At 45.1% G+C, this 17,795-nt stretch overlaps 5 protein-coding genes and 1 non-coding gene across 10 annotated transcripts, besides 1 other annotated feature; 4 read left to right on the top strand and 2 right to left on the bottom strand.

The window, feature by feature from the left end:
• Nucleotides 1-536: 536 nt before the first annotated feature.
• TSTA_121600 (class V myosin (Myo4), putative) lies at nt 537-5,969 on the top strand (the record flags this gene model as incomplete). 2 transcript variants are annotated; one of them, XM_002482366.1, is made up of 8 exons in its annotated part: nt 537-671; nt 734-866; nt 917-1,106; nt 1,164-5,025; nt 5,080-5,153; nt 5,207-5,421; nt 5,473-5,693; nt 5,760-5,954. In XM_002482366.1, the coding sequence occupies 7 exons, from the start codon at nt 537-539 to the stop codon at nt 5,586-5,588; spliced, it is 4,725 nt and encodes a 1,574-aa protein (XP_002482411.1). In that variant the 3' UTR covers nt 5,589-5,693; nt 5,760-5,954. The 2 variants fall into 2 exon arrangements, with proteins under 2 accessions (XP_002482411.1, XP_002482412.1); XM_002482367.1 differs by having other exon boundaries at nt 5,473-5,969.
• A 71-nt stretch (nt 5,970-6,040) lies between these two features.
• Nucleotides 6,041-7,398, top strand: TSTA_121590 (non-canonical purine NTP pyrophosphatase, rdgB/HAM1 family). Of its 3 annotated transcripts, XM_002482363.1 has the most exons (6): nt 6,041-6,305; nt 6,457-6,530; nt 6,617-6,761; nt 6,834-6,870; nt 6,971-7,032; nt 7,092-7,398. In XM_002482363.1, exons 1-6 carry the CDS (start codon nt 6,141-6,143, stop codon nt 7,158-7,160), a joined length of 552 nt encoding a protein of 183 aa, XP_002482408.1. In that variant the 5' UTR covers nt 6,041-6,140; the 3' UTR covers nt 7,161-7,398. The 3 variants fall into 3 exon arrangements, with proteins under 3 accessions (XP_002482408.1, XP_002482409.1, XP_002482410.1); XM_002482364.1 differs by having other exon boundaries at nt 6,617-7,032; XM_002482365.1 differs by having other exon boundaries at nt 6,617-7,398.
• TSTA_121580 (hemoglobin and proliferation regulated protein) lies at nt 6,522-7,957 on the bottom strand. The gene is made up of 3 exons (XM_002482362.1): nt 7,681-7,957; nt 7,478-7,626; nt 6,522-7,419 (listed from the first exon to the last, which is right to left on the bottom strand). The coding sequence occupies exons 1-3, from the start codon at nt 7,861-7,863 to the stop codon at nt 7,212-7,214; spliced, it is 540 nt and encodes a 179-aa protein (XP_002482407.1). The 5' UTR covers nt 7,864-7,957; the 3' UTR covers nt 6,522-7,211.
• A 129-nt stretch (nt 7,958-8,086) lies between these two features.
• TSTA_121570 lies at nt 8,087-8,167 on the top strand. Its single transcript has one exon. It is a non-coding gene; the product is annotated as a tRNA-Pro (tRNA).
• Nucleotides 8,168-11,079: 2,912 nt separating this feature from the next.
• TSTA_121560 (uncharacterized protein) lies at nt 11,080-13,364 on the top strand. Of its 2 annotated transcripts, XM_002482360.1 has the most exons (5): nt 11,080-11,529; nt 11,586-12,301; nt 12,410-12,732; nt 12,822-13,221; nt 13,289-13,364. In XM_002482360.1, exons 1-4 carry the CDS (start codon nt 11,133-11,135, stop codon nt 12,862-12,864), a joined length of 1,479 nt encoding a protein of 492 aa, XP_002482405.1. In that variant the 5' UTR covers nt 11,080-11,132; the 3' UTR covers nt 12,865-13,221; nt 13,289-13,364. The 2 variants fall into 2 exon arrangements, with proteins under 2 accessions (XP_002482405.1, XP_002482406.1); XM_002482361.1 differs by having other exon boundaries at nt 12,410-13,221.
• Nucleotides 13,365-16,095: 2,731 nt separating this feature from the next.
• TSTA_121550 (pogo transposable element, putative) lies at nt 16,096-17,757 on the bottom strand (the record flags this gene model as incomplete). The annotated part of the gene is made up of 2 exons (XM_002482359.1): nt 16,096-16,691; nt 16,842-17,757. 2 exons carry the CDS (start codon nt 17,755-17,757, stop codon nt 16,096-16,098), a joined length of 1,512 nt encoding a protein of 503 aa, XP_002482404.1.
• Nucleotides 16,189-17,712: a mobile genetic element.
• Nucleotides 17,758-17,795: the final 38 nt, after the last annotated feature.

The raw sequence follows: 17,795 nt of genomic DNA, 5'->3' as shown, positions 1-17,795 counted from the left end.
GTGTAAGATCACATAAACTATGGGAAAATACAAGACAGTACATCAACAAAAGAAATAATTAATCGTCAGAATAGGAGAAGCCGCGCGAGCTGGTGTGTGGATTGAATGTAGTCAAGTAAATGGGGTGAAGTGAAGCTTTGATCCTTAGGCTCAGGGGTTGCGCCGCCGCGGCTCGCTAGTGGCCCAGCTTTAGCCCAGCCTTCGTTTCTATCTCCAAATATTATTCTTTATTACTCTGACTGTCACTAATCCAGCTGGCAACTAGAATTTGCGTCTTCTATACACTTCCTCTATGTCTTTTATCAAGGCAGACTAGCTTTCTGCTTTTCCTTTTTTCCTTTCCTTATCCCCCGTATCATCGAGCTTGCCGTGACCGACGTCAGCCTATCTGTCCCTTTACGCTCATCTCCGCCTGCGCTTGCATTTCCGGTCCTAGATGCCGGCTCACACACCAGACTTGTGACTTTCTGTCGGTTTCGTTTCTGTGTCCATTGTCCACAACCACATCCGGCCCTTATAACCATACTTGATATACCATGGCCAATAACTATGAGGTTGGGACTGCTGCGTGGCAGCCCGACCCGACGGAGGGCTGGGTTGCTTCGGAGGTCAAGGAGAAGAATGTCGATGGGGACAAAGTGACGCTTGTCTTCTTGTTGGAGAACGGAGAGGTTTGTCATCATTGTCCTTGCTTTGAGGCAGATGAAAATGCGCTGACTGGATTGACGATCAGTCCAAAACCGTCGAGACAACTGTAGCAGAGTTGCAAGTACCGAATAACCCGTCGCTGCCACCTTTGATGAACCCGGCGATGCTCGAGGCGAGCGAGGATCTTACGAATCTATCACATCTCAATGAGCCTGCCGGTAAGGAATTTGGAAGGAAGTTGATATAGCCGTCGCTGACTCCTTTGTAGTTCTGCAAGCTATCAAGTTGCGATACTCACAGAAAGAAATCTATACGTACAGCGGTATTGTGTTAATCGCGACAAATCCCTTTGCCCGCGTGGACTCGCTCTATGTTCCTCAGATGGTTCAAGTTTATGCTGGAAAGCAACGTGCTTCCCAGGCTCCGCATCTCTTTGCTATTGCCGAAGAAGCTTTTGCGTAAGACTTCCACATCTTACATACGGTGTTCGATCTCCCATTAACCACATGTTACAGGGATATGTTGCGGGACGGAAAGAACCAGACCATCGTTGTATCCGGCGAGTCTGGAGCTGGAAAGACTGTTAGTGCCAAGTATATCATGAGATACTTTGCTACGAGAGACTTCTCAGACCAGCCTGGCCGGTTCACGACAGGTCGCTCAGAGACAATCAGTAAGACTGAGGAACAGATTTTGGCTACAAACCCCGTTATGGAAGCCTTCGGTAACGCAAAGACTACGAGAAACGACAATTCGTCGCGATTTGGAAAATACATTGAGATCATGTTTGATGACAAGACCAATATTATTGGTGCCAAGATACGAACCTACCTGCTGGAACGCTCGAGGCTTGTTTTTCAGCCACTGAAGGAAAGAAATTACCATATATTCTATCAACTAGTCGTTGGTGCCACAGACACTGAGCGTGAGACGCTCGGACTTACTTCCGTGGAAGACTTTGATTACCTGAACCAAGGATCTACGCCTACAATCGACGGTGTTGATGACAGGGCCGAATTCGAGGCTACCAAGAAATCATTGACCACTATTGGTGTTCCGGAGGAGACTCAAACCTCTATATTCAAGATTCTCGCGTCTCTTCTTCATTTGGGAAATGTGAAAATCACCGCAACCCGTACTGATTCCACACTATCCCCAACTGAACCATCTCTCGTGCGGGCTTGTGAGATGTTGGGCATTGACGTCAACGAGTTCGCAAAATGGATTGTGAAGAAACAGCTCATCACCCGTGGTGAGAAGATTACGTCCAATCTCACCCAACAACAAGCCGTGGTTGTGCGAGACTCCGTGGCTAAATTCATATACTCGAGTCTGTTCGATTGGCTAGTCGACAAGATCAACCGAGCTCTAGCCACTGACGAAGTCATGAGCCAAGTAAAATCCTTCATTGGTGTTTTGGATATCTACGGTTTTGAACATTTCGCAAAGAACTCTTTTGAACAGTTCTGCATCAACTATGCAAACGAGAAGTTGCAGCAAGAATTCAATCAACACGTCTTCAAATTGGAACAGGAGGAGTACGTGCGTGAGCAGATCGACTGGACTTTTATCGATTTTTCCGACAATCAACCCTGTATCGACTTGATCGAAGGCAAGCTTGGTATTCTTTCTCTTCTTGACGAGGAGTCTCGTCTACCAATGGGTTCTGATGATCAATTCGTGACCAAACTTCACCACAACTTCGCAGCGGATAAGCAAAAGTTCTACAAGAAACCTCGGTTTGGAAAGTCCGCGTTCACCGTCTGCCATTATGCTATCGATGTCACCTATGAATCGGAGGGTTTCATTGAGAAGAACAGAGATACCGTGCCTGACGAGCATATGGAGATCCTGAGAAATTCTACCAATTCTTTTGTGAAAGAAGTTCTTGAGGCTGCCTCTGTCGTCCGCGAGAAGGATTCCGCATCGATTGCTTCCAAGCCTGTTACTGCTCCTGGCCGACGTGTTGGTGTCGCAGTGAACAGGAAACCGACATTGGGAGGAATCTTCAAGTCATCCCTTATTGAACTCATGAATACAATCAATTCCACAGATGTCCACTATATCCGCTGTATCAAGCCGAACGAAGCCAAGGAAGCCTGGAAGTTCGAGGGTCCCATGGTTCTGAGCCAACTTCGAGCCTGTGGTGTCCTTGAAACCGTGCGAATCAGTACTGCCGGCTATCCCACGCGATGGACCTACGAAGAGTTTGCGCTCCGATACTATATGCTCTGCCATTCTTCTCAATGGACCTCTGAAATCAAAGAAATGTGTCATGCAATATTGCGGAAGGCACTCGGAGATATAAGCCAACAAAAACAGGACAAGTACCAGCTTGGTCTGACCAAGATCTTTTTCCGGGCCGGTATGCTTGCCTTTTTGGAAAACTTGAGAACTTCCAGACTTAATGAGTGTGCCATTATGATCCAGAAGAACCTCAAGTGCAAGTATTATAGACGTCGCTATTTGGAGGCTCGCGAATCTATCTTGACAACACAATCAGTCATTCGAGGTTTCTTAGCGAGACAACGTGCCGATGAGATTCGTCAGATCAAAGCAGCGACCACAATTCAAAGAGTATGGAGAGGTCAGAAACAACGAAAGGCGTACAACGAAATCCGGGGCAATATCATTCTCTTCGAGTCTATTGCCAAGGGTTTTATTCGACGACGGAACATTATGGACACTATTCTCGGCGATGCAGCGAAGAAGATCCAGCGTGCATGGCGCTCTTGGAGACAGCTGCGTGATTGGAGACAGTACCGCCGAAAGGTTATCATTATCCAGAACCTGTGGAGGGGAAAGAAAGCCCGGCGAGATTATAAAAAACTGCGTGAAGAAGCTCGTGATCTCAAGCAGATATCCTACAAGCTTGAGAATAAGGTTGTCGAACTGACCCAGTCACTGGGCACTTTGAAACGTGAAAACAAGACACTTGTAGGCCAGCTGGAGAATTACGAGAATCAGCTCAAATCCTGGCGTAGCCGTCATAATGCCTTGGAGACACGCTCTAAGGAACTTCAAGCGGAAGCCAATCAAGCCGGAATCACAGCTGCTCGTCTTTCAGCCATGGAGGAGGAGATGGCCAAGCTTCAGCAAAATCACACTGAAGCCTTATCTACGATCAAGCGTCTGCAAGAAGAGGAGAGGACGTCACGCGAATCAATTCGTGTCGCTGATCTTGAGCTCAAGAAATTGAGGGAAATCAACTCAATTCACGAGGATGAAAACTCTTCTCTACGAAGTCAGTTGACAGAGCTTCAAGAGCAACTAGAACTCGCAAGGAAGTCCGCCCCTGTCAACGGCGTTTCTGGGGACCTGCAAAATAGCACTATTTCGCAGACACCTATGAATGGTCTCATCAACCTTGTATCGTCCAAGAAGTCCAAGCCCAAGCGCCGGAGTGCTGGGGCCGAGAAAATAGAGACAGACCGGTTCAGTGGCGCGTATAACCCTCGTCCAGTATCTATGGCGATTCCCAACTCCGCCATGGCGCGCCAGACTGTGTCGGGAGCAAGCTTCTCTCCTAGCGTTGACTCTATTGAAAGCGAGCTAGAGAATCTGCTATCGGCAGAAGAGGAGTTGAACGAAGAAGTCACCATGGGTCTCATTCGCAATCTGAAAATCCCAGCCCCTGGAGCGAGTCCTCCGCCCACCGAGAAGGAAGTCCTATTTCCTTCTTACCTTATTAATCTCGTCACATCTGAAATGTGGAACAACGGGTTTGTTAAGGAGTCGGAGCGTTTCCTGGCGAACGTCATGCAGTCCATTCAACAGGAAGTCATGCAACACGACGGTGAGGAAGCCGTCAACCCTGGCGCTTTCTGGCTTTCGAATGTTCACGAGATGCTCTCGTTTGTATTCTTGGCGGAAGATTGGTATGAGGCTCAGAAGACCGACAACTATGAGTATGACCGTCTTTTGGAGATCGTCAAGCACGATCTTGAGAGTCTTGAATTCAACATTTACCACACATGGATGAAAGTCCTCAAGAAAAAACTGTATAAAATGATTGTGCCGGCTATTATTGAATCTCAATCTCTCCCTGGATTTGTTACCAGTGAAACGAACCGATTCTTGGGCAAGCTCTTGCCATCGAACAACTCCCCCGCTTACAGCATGGACAACCTTCTCAGTCTCTTGAACAATGTTTTCAAGGCAATGAAGGCTTACTATCTCGAAGACTCTATCATCAATCAGACCATTACAGAACTTTTGCGACTTGTGGGTGTCACTGCTTTCAACGATTTGCTCATGCGACGAAATTTCCTTTCTTGGAAGCGCGGTCTCCAAATCAACTACAACATCACTCGTATCGAGGAATGGTGCAAGAGTCATGACATGCCGGAGGGCACTCTTCAGTTGGAACATCTAATGGTATGCCTAAAAGTTCCAAGATACATAAAATATTTCACTAACTTTATTGAACAGCAAGCGACCAAGCTTCTTCAGCTTAAGAAGGCTACTTTGAATGATATTGAGATCATTCAAGATATCTGCTGGATGTAAGTTCGCTTCTTGTTCGATTCAACTTGGCACGATACTAATCTTCAATCAGGCTTTCGCCTACTCAAATTCAGAAGCTCCTGAACCAGTATCTCGTGGCGGATTACGAGCAACCGATCAACGGAGAGATCATGAAGGCTGTCGCATCTCGTGTAACTGAGAAGAGTGATGTCCTTCTTCTCACTGCAGTGGACATGGATGACAGCGGACCATATGAAATTGCCGAGCCGCGAGTAATCACGGCTTTGGAAACTTACACACCCTCATGTGCGTAACCCTTTTATTGTCCTTTCTGCTTTACTGACCGAACTGACACAGGGCTGCAAACGCCTCGACTAAAACGTCTCGCAGAGATAGTCTCTGCTCAAGCAATGGCACAACAAGACAAGATGGACGCCACAGAGAACGGTGCAACGACAGATACTGAGTATTAGCCTCTTTTTCCATTTGAAAGCTCGCTCTATGACCAGTTTACGACTTTGCTTTATTCTCTCTTCCCCCCTTTGCCAACATTTTCTTCTTCTTCGATCTTCTGGCATGTAAGTATAACAAAAATGTTGTTCACGCTTTTCTATTCTCCGATTTTCTCAGATTCTGTTTTCTAGAGACGAATTGCAGTTCTTGTTGGATACATGAGACTATATATGTGTCCGATCATGTGTGTGTGGGTGGGTGATGTGATATTGGAGAGCACCGGGTTGGTGTATTGTATTGTTCTTTTCTTCTTGATTAGAGCATTATTTCAACGTACTATCTTGAAAGATATGTATGGACCAAGATCTTAATGATTTGGACTTTATACAATATTTATTTGTATCTGGGGTATTTGATGAGTTATATCGGACCCACTGTAAATTTCTCCGCCGCAATCGATAAAAAAGATTCCACCTCCCCTCTGTGATATATCAACAACCAACAGTCACGTTTCGAGCTACACTATACACAACTAAAATTGGTAAATCCAATAACACCTACAAACAGCCAAAATGAAGACCCTCAACTTCATAACTGGCAACAAAAACAAACTCAGCGAGGTGCGCGCTATACTGGGCGATGCAGTTGTCGTTGATAACAAATCCGTCGATGTTCCCGAGATACAGGGGACTATTGAAGAGATTGCAAAGGAGAAATGCCGGAGGGCTGCTGATGCGGTATGTACGCTCGATCTTGACAGGTTTGCTTGTTGAGAACCGTCTTAGAAACATGTGCTATGTACGCATGGTGTATATACACGTTGACAATATGATCATCTGTTGCTGTGTATCTTCGCATCGACATATAGATCGCTTACTTTACTTATAGGTCGGAGGCCCAGTGTTGACAGAGGACACTGCACTCGAATTTCACGCCTATAAAGGCCTTCCAGGCCCATACATGTATGTCACCACCACAGCTTACTCCCCCATCTTACGACAGATTGAGAAGAAAATCCACTAACAAATGGCCAACTCGATGCACACAGTAAATCATTTCTCGAAGCTTTAGGGCATGAAGGTCTTAACAAAATGCTCGACTCTTTTGACGACCGTTCCGCCGAGGCGGTATGTACATTTGCATTCTCGAATGGACCTGGTGAAGAACCCCTTATCTTCCAAGGAAGGACCTTGGTATGTCTCTCCTGCGTATACGGCTTCATTTCAGACTGATTTGGGTTCCTGACATTGAGGATTCTGGTGTAGGGCAAAATTGTACCGGCTCGAGGACCGCCAAACTTTGGTATGTCTGACACTCATTCATGATGATACTTAACCTTTCATCTGCTCTGCATACACGATTGTCTTGGTGATAGGGCCGGCTGATTTCTGTTCATACATAGGCTGGGATCCCATATTCGAGTACGAAGGCAAGACCTATGCGGAGATGGACAAGGAAGAAAAGGTGAGTGAGGCAGGCGATAATTCGAAGACAAGAGTAGCCTTGTTGATATCATCGCTCAGAACAAGATCTCCCACCGTTATAAAGCCCTCATGAAGTTGAAGGCATGGCTGATTGAAAATGAGGCGTGAAAAGATGGAGTATCGCCTCTCATATCCTACGACAAAGGCCCTGCATGTTCTTCAGGCGTCCGTAGCTTCTTCCGAATGAGATTTCTTCCATGCTTCTACCCAAGCAGATATCCTAGCACAATTGCTCTCAATCTCATCGCTGTTCTCGCTCGTTAATTCAATGACAATTTCCTCGTCATAGGCCTCTTTCGCTTCTTCGAGTAGTAATCCGAAAATTTCAGCGTCCATGTTTTCGTCCACCTTTGATTCGGGATATCCTCTGTGTATAGCAAATATCGTCAGAATACGGACACACTTCTCAAAACATTCGGACGCACCTCGAGGATAATCGATCGTAATAAACAGCCGTAGAAGGACAACGCAAAACAACCACCAAATCTATCCAGGATTTGGGAAATAGATCACACGCATGCCAATCGATTATATATCCACCCTTGGTCACATCGTCTTCAATAGCATCTAGTAGCTATGTAGAGAAAGATCGTTAGCATGAGACGAGAGATAAAAAAAGGCGACACACCTTATCTTCGTCAATTATCCAACTTTGCCGCTCCTCATCATAACCATCGTAGCAATCGCGCTGCTTGGCAATGTCATTTATCGACAAATGCTGCAAACCAGTGTCCTGGGCAACTTGTTCACTGTGGATTGTCTTGCCCACACCAGGAGTACCAGTGATTATGATATTTGGAGCAGTCCGCATGATGAGTAGATATATATTATAAGGAGATATGTGTGATTTGACGTGAAAGTTGGAATTGTTTGCATAGAGAAAACTTTGATTGAGAGTGCTAGGTGTGCTCTGAAAATTCACTGATAGCGAACAGAATATGATTTGGTAGTGGAGCAGATGGGAACAATGATCTTTATTGATGATACTCAATATTAGCTCATAGGACACAGCAGAGGAATAAAATTTCAACAGAGCCCAAATGGTCTAATGGTATGATTCGCCCTTTGGGAGCCACTTATGGGTGAGGTTGCGTGTTCGATTCGCGCTTTGGGCCTACTAAAATTTTTTCTAGTATTCTCGTATACTTTTTTTCTTCATCTTCTCCTTTCACCTTATTCTTATCTCCTCCATCTCTCTGGTTTATTTGGTCATTGCCTTTACCAAAGTTCTGTCTGCTGTGACTGGGCCTTCTTATCGGTATACTGAGGTAGTCCTAAAGTAGTAACATACTCTTTTAATTGACATTGACAAAACACGTCTTTGAAGAGACCGAATGCATGAGCGTGTCAGCTTTAAAAGCAGCTTTGGGTCTAGGGTTCCTCACAAAAAACGTTCCCTTTACTAAATGTAAATTTTGCTGCTAGTTCATTGTCATAAAGAAGCCGCTCTTTTTTTCGTACCAGTGTCGATGATAGCACTTCCCTGACTGTACTAGTAACGGTGCTGTGATCATTTGCTTGGATTTTCCTCAAGGGCAAGGCTTCTTCATATATAGAACCGAGTATCTCCTACCCTGATATAACAATCTCGAGCCCTTCTTCTAAATCTCTCTCGTCATTGATTTCGACTATCTGATCTAGAGAATTGTCACACAGTATGTGGATGTCTTCTGCCCTGAGCTCTATCACATCTTCTTGGCTATTAGGCGACAGAAGCTCAGTCTCTTACTCAGTCACTAGGGCTTTGATTTGTGCCAGTTCCTGTGAATCCTGCAAAGGTTGATCCATTACCTCAGAAAGAAATCCTGTAGAGATTCCGGAGGCAATGATTGAAATGCTCGAGCAAATACCATATCGAGAATATTTGCGAAAATGCATGTATTCTCCTCATCATCGGAATCAGGACTGGGTAGTGTCCAAAGTCGTAAGGAGTTCATGGATCTCTATCCAAACCGTTTCCAGGGAACAGAGCAATGTAGAGTCGTTGGAGTAGAACTCACAGCGCCTCTTAGATGATCTCCAAAGCATATTAACAGGTCGGAGGCTTAACCAATATAAACTCGCTGATCTTTCACGCGATCTAGATATCCAACGCAATATCGGCGTAGCCACTGTTATAAGGCCAATCGTTATTTCTTTTTGACTGACCACTCGCGATTCTTTTTAATCTTCATGGTATCAGCTACCCACAAATAGCACATCAACCGTTGGTATGAAGGAAGCCAACTCACTGCTGAAATGTGACTTTCTGATTTTGTAATGATTTAATGTCCCCGTCCATGAAGGAGTACAGATACTCGATCATACCCTTATTCTCTCTCGCCTGGTGAGAATTCGTTTGTAAGGTATATGGCGGAGATCTGAGCAGGGATTGTTGATTGCGTATAGTCGGTCGATGAGCTGTCCTATGGCTTGTCTAAGATCGGGGAATGGAATAGTTACAGTAACATTGCATGGTTTCTAGAACTTAACATTAATGCGTAAAAAACATCAATGGATTCTAAAAAGTACTCACATAAGGGTTTCCCTGACCCTCTGGGATCCCTTAAGGATATTTAGACCCACTAAGAAGGTTGAGTGATAGTCCTTTTCTCTTTCTTAGTCACAGAATTTTTTTTCCGATGATAGACTTAGGCATCTGTCTCTCCTGCTCTAGTATGAGCTGTTTGATATTGCTCTTGTCTAGCAAGACAAGCTTGATATACCATCTCTCCTCGATACTCCATATCTTCCTTGAAAACCTGGTCCCGCTCCTCCTGAGCTTTATTGAGTCGATATTCCTTGACTAGATGTCTAAACGGATAGAGATTGCCTAAGTAGTGTTCATCAAGGCCTTTAGTTGTTCGTTCTTTAGCGGCACTTCCTTCTAGAGTGTACGAATCTGAATAAGATTATTCCCTAGAGTGTTTCATTAACTCATCCCAGATGTAGCTAACGCAGTTCTAAATTCGATCTTCCTTGATTAAACCCCTTCTAAATGCCTTTTTTCAGGCGTTCAATGGTACTGAGAATATCCTCCTTGGATGTGGTTTCGGGTGTCGATGAGACTCATTTTGGTGATCCGAATGAGTCGAGTGATGATGGAGGGAGATTGAAGAAGTATGCAGTCGAAGACACTTGCTTGCGTTATTGAATCTTCAAGTTGCTGAGAGGTTGGTGGATGGGTTTGATTGTTTTGTTTGTAAAGGGAGGATCTGTGAATTTCCGCATTCCGTTAGTGTTACCTGTTTTAGACCATGATACTAGATAGTCCCCGGGTACGCCGTATGGTCATCACTACCCAGCTGCCCGTCAAATATAACAGCCCATGCCCTCGCTGTTCTAATCTTCAGTCCTTCCACTTCTTTATTTTCCCTCTATGTCTCTCGTACAGTCGCGCTCTCTTTTAAGTTAAAGTTGCAGCCCTCTCACCTATTTCTACCGGAAATTACTAATGCGCCCTCGGCTCGCATCGTACCTACTGCCCAGTTTCATTCGCCCCATCCGCATGAGTTGGCGATGGAAGCAGGGTGACATTCTGAGACATCTAGGACTAGCTGGAGAAACCGTGTGATCATCTTGCAAGATCTACCTTTTTTTTTTTTTAGCTGACTGTGGCATGCGACTGCAGAGACTTAGGAGTGCAATTGACTGAATTCGGAATTGGAAAGAAGAATTTGCTGCCTCAGGCCCGTAACTAGCCGAATTGCGTGAATTTGAGTTCATGGGATCGAGGTGATTGGTTGAAGTGCACGCTTTAGAGTCTTGTAACCTATACCTCTCCATATAGTTCCGCGTTGCTAGATCACCAGTTTTAGTTAGCCTGACCCTGGCTTAACATGGCTAGAGACCTATCTTGGTTACAGACTCCCGCTTTTGTGCCTACAACGGATTCATGTTGATGGCGTTGGGTCGGACAATCTCATTTATAACTGATTAAGCTACGGCCCAGACCCAAATGGGAATAGTGTTCCAACAGTTGAGCCTCTGAGTGTCCGACACTATTTGACGTCATGTGATTTTATATACCTCCATATTACCTTTCATCGCAACAACAGATGCACCTTCCTCAATTGCTGCATCATCCCAGTGCTCTCATGAATGTCCACGATGGCTGCCAATCTTTTCTCCTGGGTTTTTCGCCCAAACCGATCCTCTCCAACAATGGCTGAACCGTCTCAGCGCAGATTGTGGTGTGCGTTCTCTGACAATATTGATAATATGTTTCCCATACACTGCAATATCAATGTTGACTCTATCGCCGATGCTAAAGAGAAAATCTGGGTAAAAAGCCAACCCAAGCTTGCTCAGGTTGCCTCCTGGGAACTCAATCTCTACAGCCCTTCCAGCCCAGTCAAGAATATTCCTACGAGGGAGAACCTTGTACATCTCCATCCTCGCAAACGAATCTTATCCGACTTCCCTCGATCCAATGATCCAGACATTGATATTATTGTTATACAACCAGAAGAGCAACAGCATTCTATCGCTACCCAAGGTACGATCCCACATGTTGAGCTATCATGTCATGGTCACAACTGACGCTGATGCCAGTGTCAAATTCTCCCAGACTTGAACCATGTCAAATGATATGCACGCGAGATGAAACGGTATCAAAACTTGCGGAAGTCATTGATTCACAAAACATCGTCCATGTACGTGGTACCCCAGCAAGTGGAAAGTCAACACTCTCGCTTCTATTAAGGGACTATTATCGCCGGAATGGAAGAGCAGTTTTTTGGCTTGGGATATGGCAACAAAATCTTGATTGTCTTGACGGCGAGAGTCCTTGGATGAATTTCGCTCGGAACCTTAGACATAAGTATCCAAGTATACAAAGGGCAGAAGATTTTTTCGCTAACGGCAATGTGATCATCATCGATGAAGCACAAACATCTTATGGAGACACTGCATTATGGAACCAAATTATTAAAGACATCCGTGGAGGAATTGGATACAAGGTGAAGATGTGCCTTTTCTGTTCATACGGCAGCCCATCAACAGGCATGCCATACAACAGGAGAGATCATGGGACGCCTGTAGATTTCGCTCCTACACAACGCATCTCATTAACACCATCAACTGAGCTAGGTTCGCCACCAATAGGCCTATTCTACAACAAAGACGAGTTTGAAGTGGTTGTGACGAGGTTGTGCTCTTGTGACGTCGTTGAAAAGTACACTATTGACAGAGATGCACGAAACTATATATTCAGTCTCACAAATGGCCATCCCGGAGCTGTGAAGTCCATAGTGTCCTATATCTTCGAGGTATGTATGAAATCTGCATCGCTGATTGTTCTATGGGTTTCACAGTCAATGCTATTACTAGCATGCTGTACTCCTCAATCAGAAAGAGGAGGTCTAACTGGTTTTTAGTTGTACCGCTCCGAGGTTAAGCATAGAGTTATTCCTACTATAACAGAGGATATCGTGATTCAAGCCTTGAGGGATGATAAAGAAGTCTTCAGTCGTCTTAGGGGAACCGTTGTTTCTCGGTCTTTTCCTTTTGGGAACAGATTTACAACGGAAGCTGCAAACACTATCCGAAAAGTCCTGGAGGATGGATACGTTCTATTTGACGAATCACTTTGCGGTATAAGATGCTGTTATGAAAATGGCTGGATCCACAGAGCAACTCTAGTGGATGACACTGAGCAGCAAAATAGTGTTGGTGTTCTACCATCTCGCTTACATGAGAAGTACTACTTCCTGAGTTTTGATGTTTTTTTTGTTCTATACCGATTTGTCTAGATACGTTGAGTACCTGATTGCTAAGGCACCAGCGAAGTTTCCAGACGAGACATTTCCTACGATTCAAAGCTTATGTATGAAAGTCCTTAAGGACTTCTCGCCAAAAAATCTTAGACATTGTGTGCAAGGCAAATTGTCAACTGCGGCAAAACTTCGACCAGTGGAGGCGCAGTATCAGGATGAATTCTACAGGGCTTTCAACACCGTAGTAGGTCGAGATGTGCCAATATCCAGTGAATGGTTCCGCGAGGGTGGTGGCCGAGTCGACTTCTGGATTCCGCAAAAGCGATGGGGAATTGAGCTGCTCAGGGAACACAGTAATGTGGATGAACATTGCAATCGATTCAAGAAGGGCGGTCGGTATTATCCATGGATTGAAGCTGGCATGCTCGAGGATTGGATAATAATTGACTGTGCCACATCTTCACCCAGTAGTGGTATGTAGTCTCATCTTACACTTTGTTTTACATCCTTGATGATGTCAAACTGCTGACATCATTACAGAGCATACAGAACCGAAACTCTGGCGCGCTGTCTTTGAGAATGATTATTCCCAATTAATGATGTTGGATTACAGAAATAACTGTCTGATGGGCCCTACTGTCTTAGTCAATTAAGAGTTGATGAGATATATGGAGCTCTTATTTGCTTTACCTATAATATTTTTCTATTATTCCTTTTACCTCTTTCAGTCACAAAGCTAAACTATGCATCTCTTCCTCCGTTGCTACATCAGTTATGGTACTACTAATGAATTGTACTTTTTCCTAAACCTTAGTTAAAGCGGCGGCTTCCCCCAGGAGTTACGAGGTGGAATTGACGCCGTAAGAAGCCTCAGTAGCGGTTATTTTCAGTGTCGATTTCACAGGTCCTCATATTCTATATGTAAAATGCCTTGGTAGGTGTACTGTAATAGATAACTACCATCGGCTGGAAACGGCTGTCAACTGCAAACTCAGACGTGACACCAGCCAACGAATTGAGACAATCTATCCCTTTATAGTGCCCCCGTGGTGGGAGCCACAAGAGGTGAGGATGGACGACACCCGAGGAGGCTATCAAGGCTATTGAGGCACCCTCAATTGCAGATACAATCATATTCTTCGAAAGCAATAACCCATCCCTCTTAGAAACCGGATTTTCCACGCATCCATTCTCGGTGTAGTCTTGTGGACCCCTTCCCTTAGTAGCACTCGAAGTAGCTGACTGCCTCGCTGACGACAACTCCGGATAGCAGACGAAGGACTGACGAATCGAAATGTGGCCGAACCGGTAGGGCAGGTGAGTTACCGTTAGCAAAATCCGGTGAGTATCGATTAATGGCAGGTAGGTAGAACGATTAGAAGGCTCGTCCACGTAGTTGCAATTGTAGACGTGTCCTTTCAAAGCTCTCCTGCCCGGTCATTCCAACGATAAGAGTTTTTCCACCGTAGTTTCGGCTTGGAAAGTCCTCAGCTTCGGCTAGACCATGCAATCCAGCTTACTGATGTTCCTCACCACGAGAAGGTGACTTTCCACGAAAGGCTATTGTGGGCTATATGAGTATTATTGATACGCTTCCGCGAGGCACATGGCCCGTATCGGGCACTCCCTCGCGTACGCGAAGTGTTTCGTATTGAGTTTCTTGGCTGGGTCTTTGATATGGACATTCTCTGCGGTGTAATTGGCACATTTAGCGTATTCTTTATTCTTTAGAGTAGAACAATCCCCCATATTATGAGATCCAGCGCAGTACGCGCAATAGGTCTGGTGCTGACCCTGGCGATATACTTAATACATCTGGCACTTGAAGCATTGCTGGGGATTAACAGCCTTGTTGAATATCGAGACGTTATGTTGTCTGCCTTTGATGATAAGGCTGCGCCGAATTGCGAAGTTGACAAACCTCTCGTCGTCAAATACAATTACCAGATAGGCTTGTGTAAGTTTCTGTTCTTTGGTCTTATGATTGCTAAGAAGCCCGCCCGTGTATGTGGTATTCATGGGGACTGGGAGCTATGTAAATACTGGGGCGTTCTCTGAAATAAGAGTGGTTCTGAATTGAGGCTGTTTAGGGTTAATAGTGGTAGTAGCAATATCGCGTATGACGACACCCTAGGTACATTTTTGTATGTGTGTTTCTGCTCTGGAGGCCTTGATCCAGTTGTCCTTGCGTGTTAGTTGGTTCACATCGTCCACCGTGCCTAGTAAGAGCATAATATCGCCACTAGGTAGTATGCGGGCTGCTGCGACTTGTCGGTGTGCGATTGTAGTGTCTTGGATGCTGTGTATTGCGAGATTTGCCTTCTCAACCACCTGATCGGAGAATCGACGTATCGCGTTGACGATTCCTGAGTCGGTACGTTCTAGATAAACCTCTAGGTCCCCCTGGTTGGATAGGGTGTCAATAGTGAGCTTCCTCCACTGCTCAATCCCACGCTAGGGACCGTAGGAGGGTTTGTGGGCACGTTACGTCCTCAGGCCTGTACGTACGATTCGGAAGTCGCTGTCACGAGACTGTAACTGGGAGAATTTTTCGCAATGTCGCTTCATGTCATCGTAGGGGGTGTAGGGGATGTAGAGCAGCATATCGCCTCCACCAGACGGTTGGTGTTGTTTTTTGTTGTAACAATCTCTCGAGAGGGCTGAGAGACCTCTTTCTGCGTCTTTTTAATGTGCAATTCAACGTGCGCGAGGCGCTGGGCCAGTTGTTCATTTGAGGGTGTATCCTTCACCCGTCGAGCTGTTGATATCTCACGTGGCATGCTAATCTCCATGGTTCTTGATGCTTTTTCAAGGCCTCAGTGTCTTTGATAGCCGCGGCTGCGTATGCGCGTATGCGCGTATATCAGGGTCGTCTGGGAACCATGACTCTGGCCACGGAGTGCCCTTTTTACCTCTTTTCGGGCCCATGCCTCAATGCTGCCCTACACCACCTACGACGACATGAAGCGATATCGCGTAAAATTCTCCCAGTTACAGTCTCGTGACAGCGACTTCGAATCGTACGTACAGGCCTGAGGACGTAACGTGCCCACAAACCGTCCTGTTGGATTGTACGTAACAACCTTTACGGTATATCTCAACGTATCAAATTATGTATGCAAAGATATCTGGAATCCTTGATCCCTGTTGTCATTCTTCTTCTCTTCTAAGTACAGTAAAGGTGGGAGACGTCTTTCACCCCCTATTCGGTGGATCCTTCTCTTAAGTGTGTGGCTCGCTATGATTAACGTAATCGGACACCCACCCGATCACTTTCTCCGGAAAACGCGCTCTATACGAATTTCAAACTTGAATTTCTCACCCACATACAAAATAAATACAATATTTTAACTAGTAGTACGATTTGGACATCGATTAATTTTATGCCCGATAATTCCACACCCACTGCACTTCGGTGGCGCTCGTAGGCGTGGTTGAGAGGTTTGGGGTTCGGATTCGACTGGTGCGGTCGGGATAGGTTGAGATGCCTCATTCCGACTGCCTATTAGCTCCTGAGCTTCCTGCGCTGTAAGAGATCCTTCATGAGATATCTGAGCTCTAGACCTTTTACGTTTTTTCTTTTCCTTCTCATTTGCGGCTCGTAAATCATGCACCTCTTTCTGTATAATCAGAAGCTCATTCCTGCTCATTTCGTATGCTTTGGACAGCCGGTTTATCGCTTGATCGACCACCTCAAATGGACCTATTGTACGATCATTAATACGCTTCTTTATTGTTGCCGTCTGACGGTTGAATTGACGTGGATTTTGAGGTGTTTGCTGGCAAGAAGATTGTGAATTACTTGATCGACTAGGAGGGGGTGTCGGGGTCCGAAGTTGAACTGTAAGCTTTTCATAAACATGATCTGGATTATATGGCACTAATCCAGTAGCTTTGAAGCCATTCTGAACATTTTCAGCTTTATATGCCATTGCACGAGCCTCTGGAAAAGCCGTAAGAAAGCATATTTATCAATATGATTGAACCCAAGCCGTACACGTTGCTCAACAAGCCGTCCATATTGTCGTTTAGAACAGCAAAACAACTCACATCGAGAGGCTGTAAGAGTGCGAGGAATGAGTGGCATACACACTGGTATAATGTATTTTCATGCAAATTTGATCAAATTGAGGTGTCAAATGGCTTCCATGGCCATCAAGAATAAGCATCCGATATCTCCCCTTCGTACGGCTTGTCGTATGAGGAATAAAGTGCTTTTGAAGCCACCGTATTCCAATCTCATCTGTTGTCCAGCCATTTTTACTAATATCAAGTCTCCAATCTTGTGGAAGAGTCTCAAACCAGCCTTGTTGATAATAGGTTGTTGCTTTGAAGATAACGTATGAGGGCAAAGCCCATCCAGTGGAATTAACTGCTTCAATTGCTGTAACCCACTCGCGATTGCCAGGTTGCAATAAATAAGGCCTTCCATATCGATCGCTGCCTGTAATAACTTTTGCAGAAGCACAGAGACCCATAGCGAAGCCAGTCTCATCAAAATTATATATATCTTCCGATAAGATCCCATATTCTTGGATGACCTCTTGTACGCGGTTAAAATGCTCTCGGATTATCTTAATATCCTCACATTTTGCTCGCTCGTAGTTATATCTTCGTGAAAATCGTAGTTTGACTTCCGGATGTCGATCAACAAATCGATAAACCCATCTCTCACTGACATGTTTATTTCCATTTTGAGAAAGAAGAAGATCTGCCATATCTTGTACGAGGGATGGCCGGGGAGGTAATCCGCGCTTATCGAGGTCAAGAATCCATTTTAGAAGAGATTCTTCTTCGTTCTGAGTCAATACATGACTATTGGCGCGTTTTTCAATCTTATATTCAATGCCATTGAGTCGGTCATGGAGAGTTGTGTAAGGAACATTGTAAATGCGTACGGCTTGACGAATTGATCGAATTTTGCCATTTTTTAAATCGGAAATAGCAAGTAGGATCTTGCCCTCTTGTTCCACCAACTTTTCCCGATATCCTGTACGAATTGGTGGCATGGCGAAGCTTTGAAATTTGTGTACAGAGATAGTTGATG

This window comes from Talaromyces stipitatus, genomic scaffold (assembly GCF_000003125.1).
Source record: "Talaromyces stipitatus ATCC 10500 scf_1105507295555 genomic scaffold, whole genome shotgun sequence".
Classification (NCBI taxonomy): domain Eukaryota; kingdom Fungi; phylum Ascomycota; class Eurotiomycetes; order Eurotiales; family Trichocomaceae; genus Talaromyces; species Talaromyces stipitatus.
Note: the sequence above shows the minus strand (reverse complement) of the source record. Positions and strands in the feature narration are given on the sequence as shown.

Excerpts from the sequence above, each read along its gene's own strand:
- TSTA_121580 (XM_002482362.1), bottom strand. The coding sequence starts at position 7,863 with ATGCGGACTGCTCCAAATATCATAATCACTGGTACTCCTGGTGTGGGC. Across the intron at positions 7,627-7,680 it reads GGATAATTGACGAAGATAAG|CTACTAGATGCTATTGAAGA; the intron begins GTGTGTCGCCTT and ends TTCTCTACATAG. Across the intron at positions 7,420-7,477 it reads TACGATCGATTATCCTCGAG|AGGATATCCCGAATCAAAGG; the intron begins GTGCGTCCGAAT and ends TGCTATACACAG.
- TSTA_121590 (XM_002482363.1), top strand. The coding sequence starts at position 6,141 with ATGAAGACCCTCAACTTCATAACTGGCAACAAAAACAAACTCAGCGAG. Across the intron at positions 6,306-6,456 it reads GCCGGAGGGCTGCTGATGCG|GTCGGAGGCCCAGTGTTGAC; the intron begins GTATGTACGCTC and ends CTTTACTTATAG. Across the intron at positions 6,762-6,833 it reads TCTTCCAAGGAAGGACCTTG|GGCAAAATTGTACCGGCTCG; the intron begins GTATGTCTCTCC and ends ATTCTGGTGTAG.
- TSTA_121560 (XM_002482361.1), top strand. The coding sequence starts at position 11,133 with ATGTCCACGATGGCTGCCAATCTTTTCTCCTGGGTTTTTCGCCCAAAC. Across the intron at positions 11,530-11,585 it reads GCATTCTATCGCTACCCAAG|TGTCAAATTCTCCCAGACTT; the intron begins GTACGATCCCAC and ends CGCTGATGCCAG. Across the intron at positions 12,302-12,409 it reads TAGTGTCCTATATCTTCGAG|TTGTACCGCTCCGAGGTTAA; the intron begins GTATGTATGAAA and ends ACTGGTTTTTAG.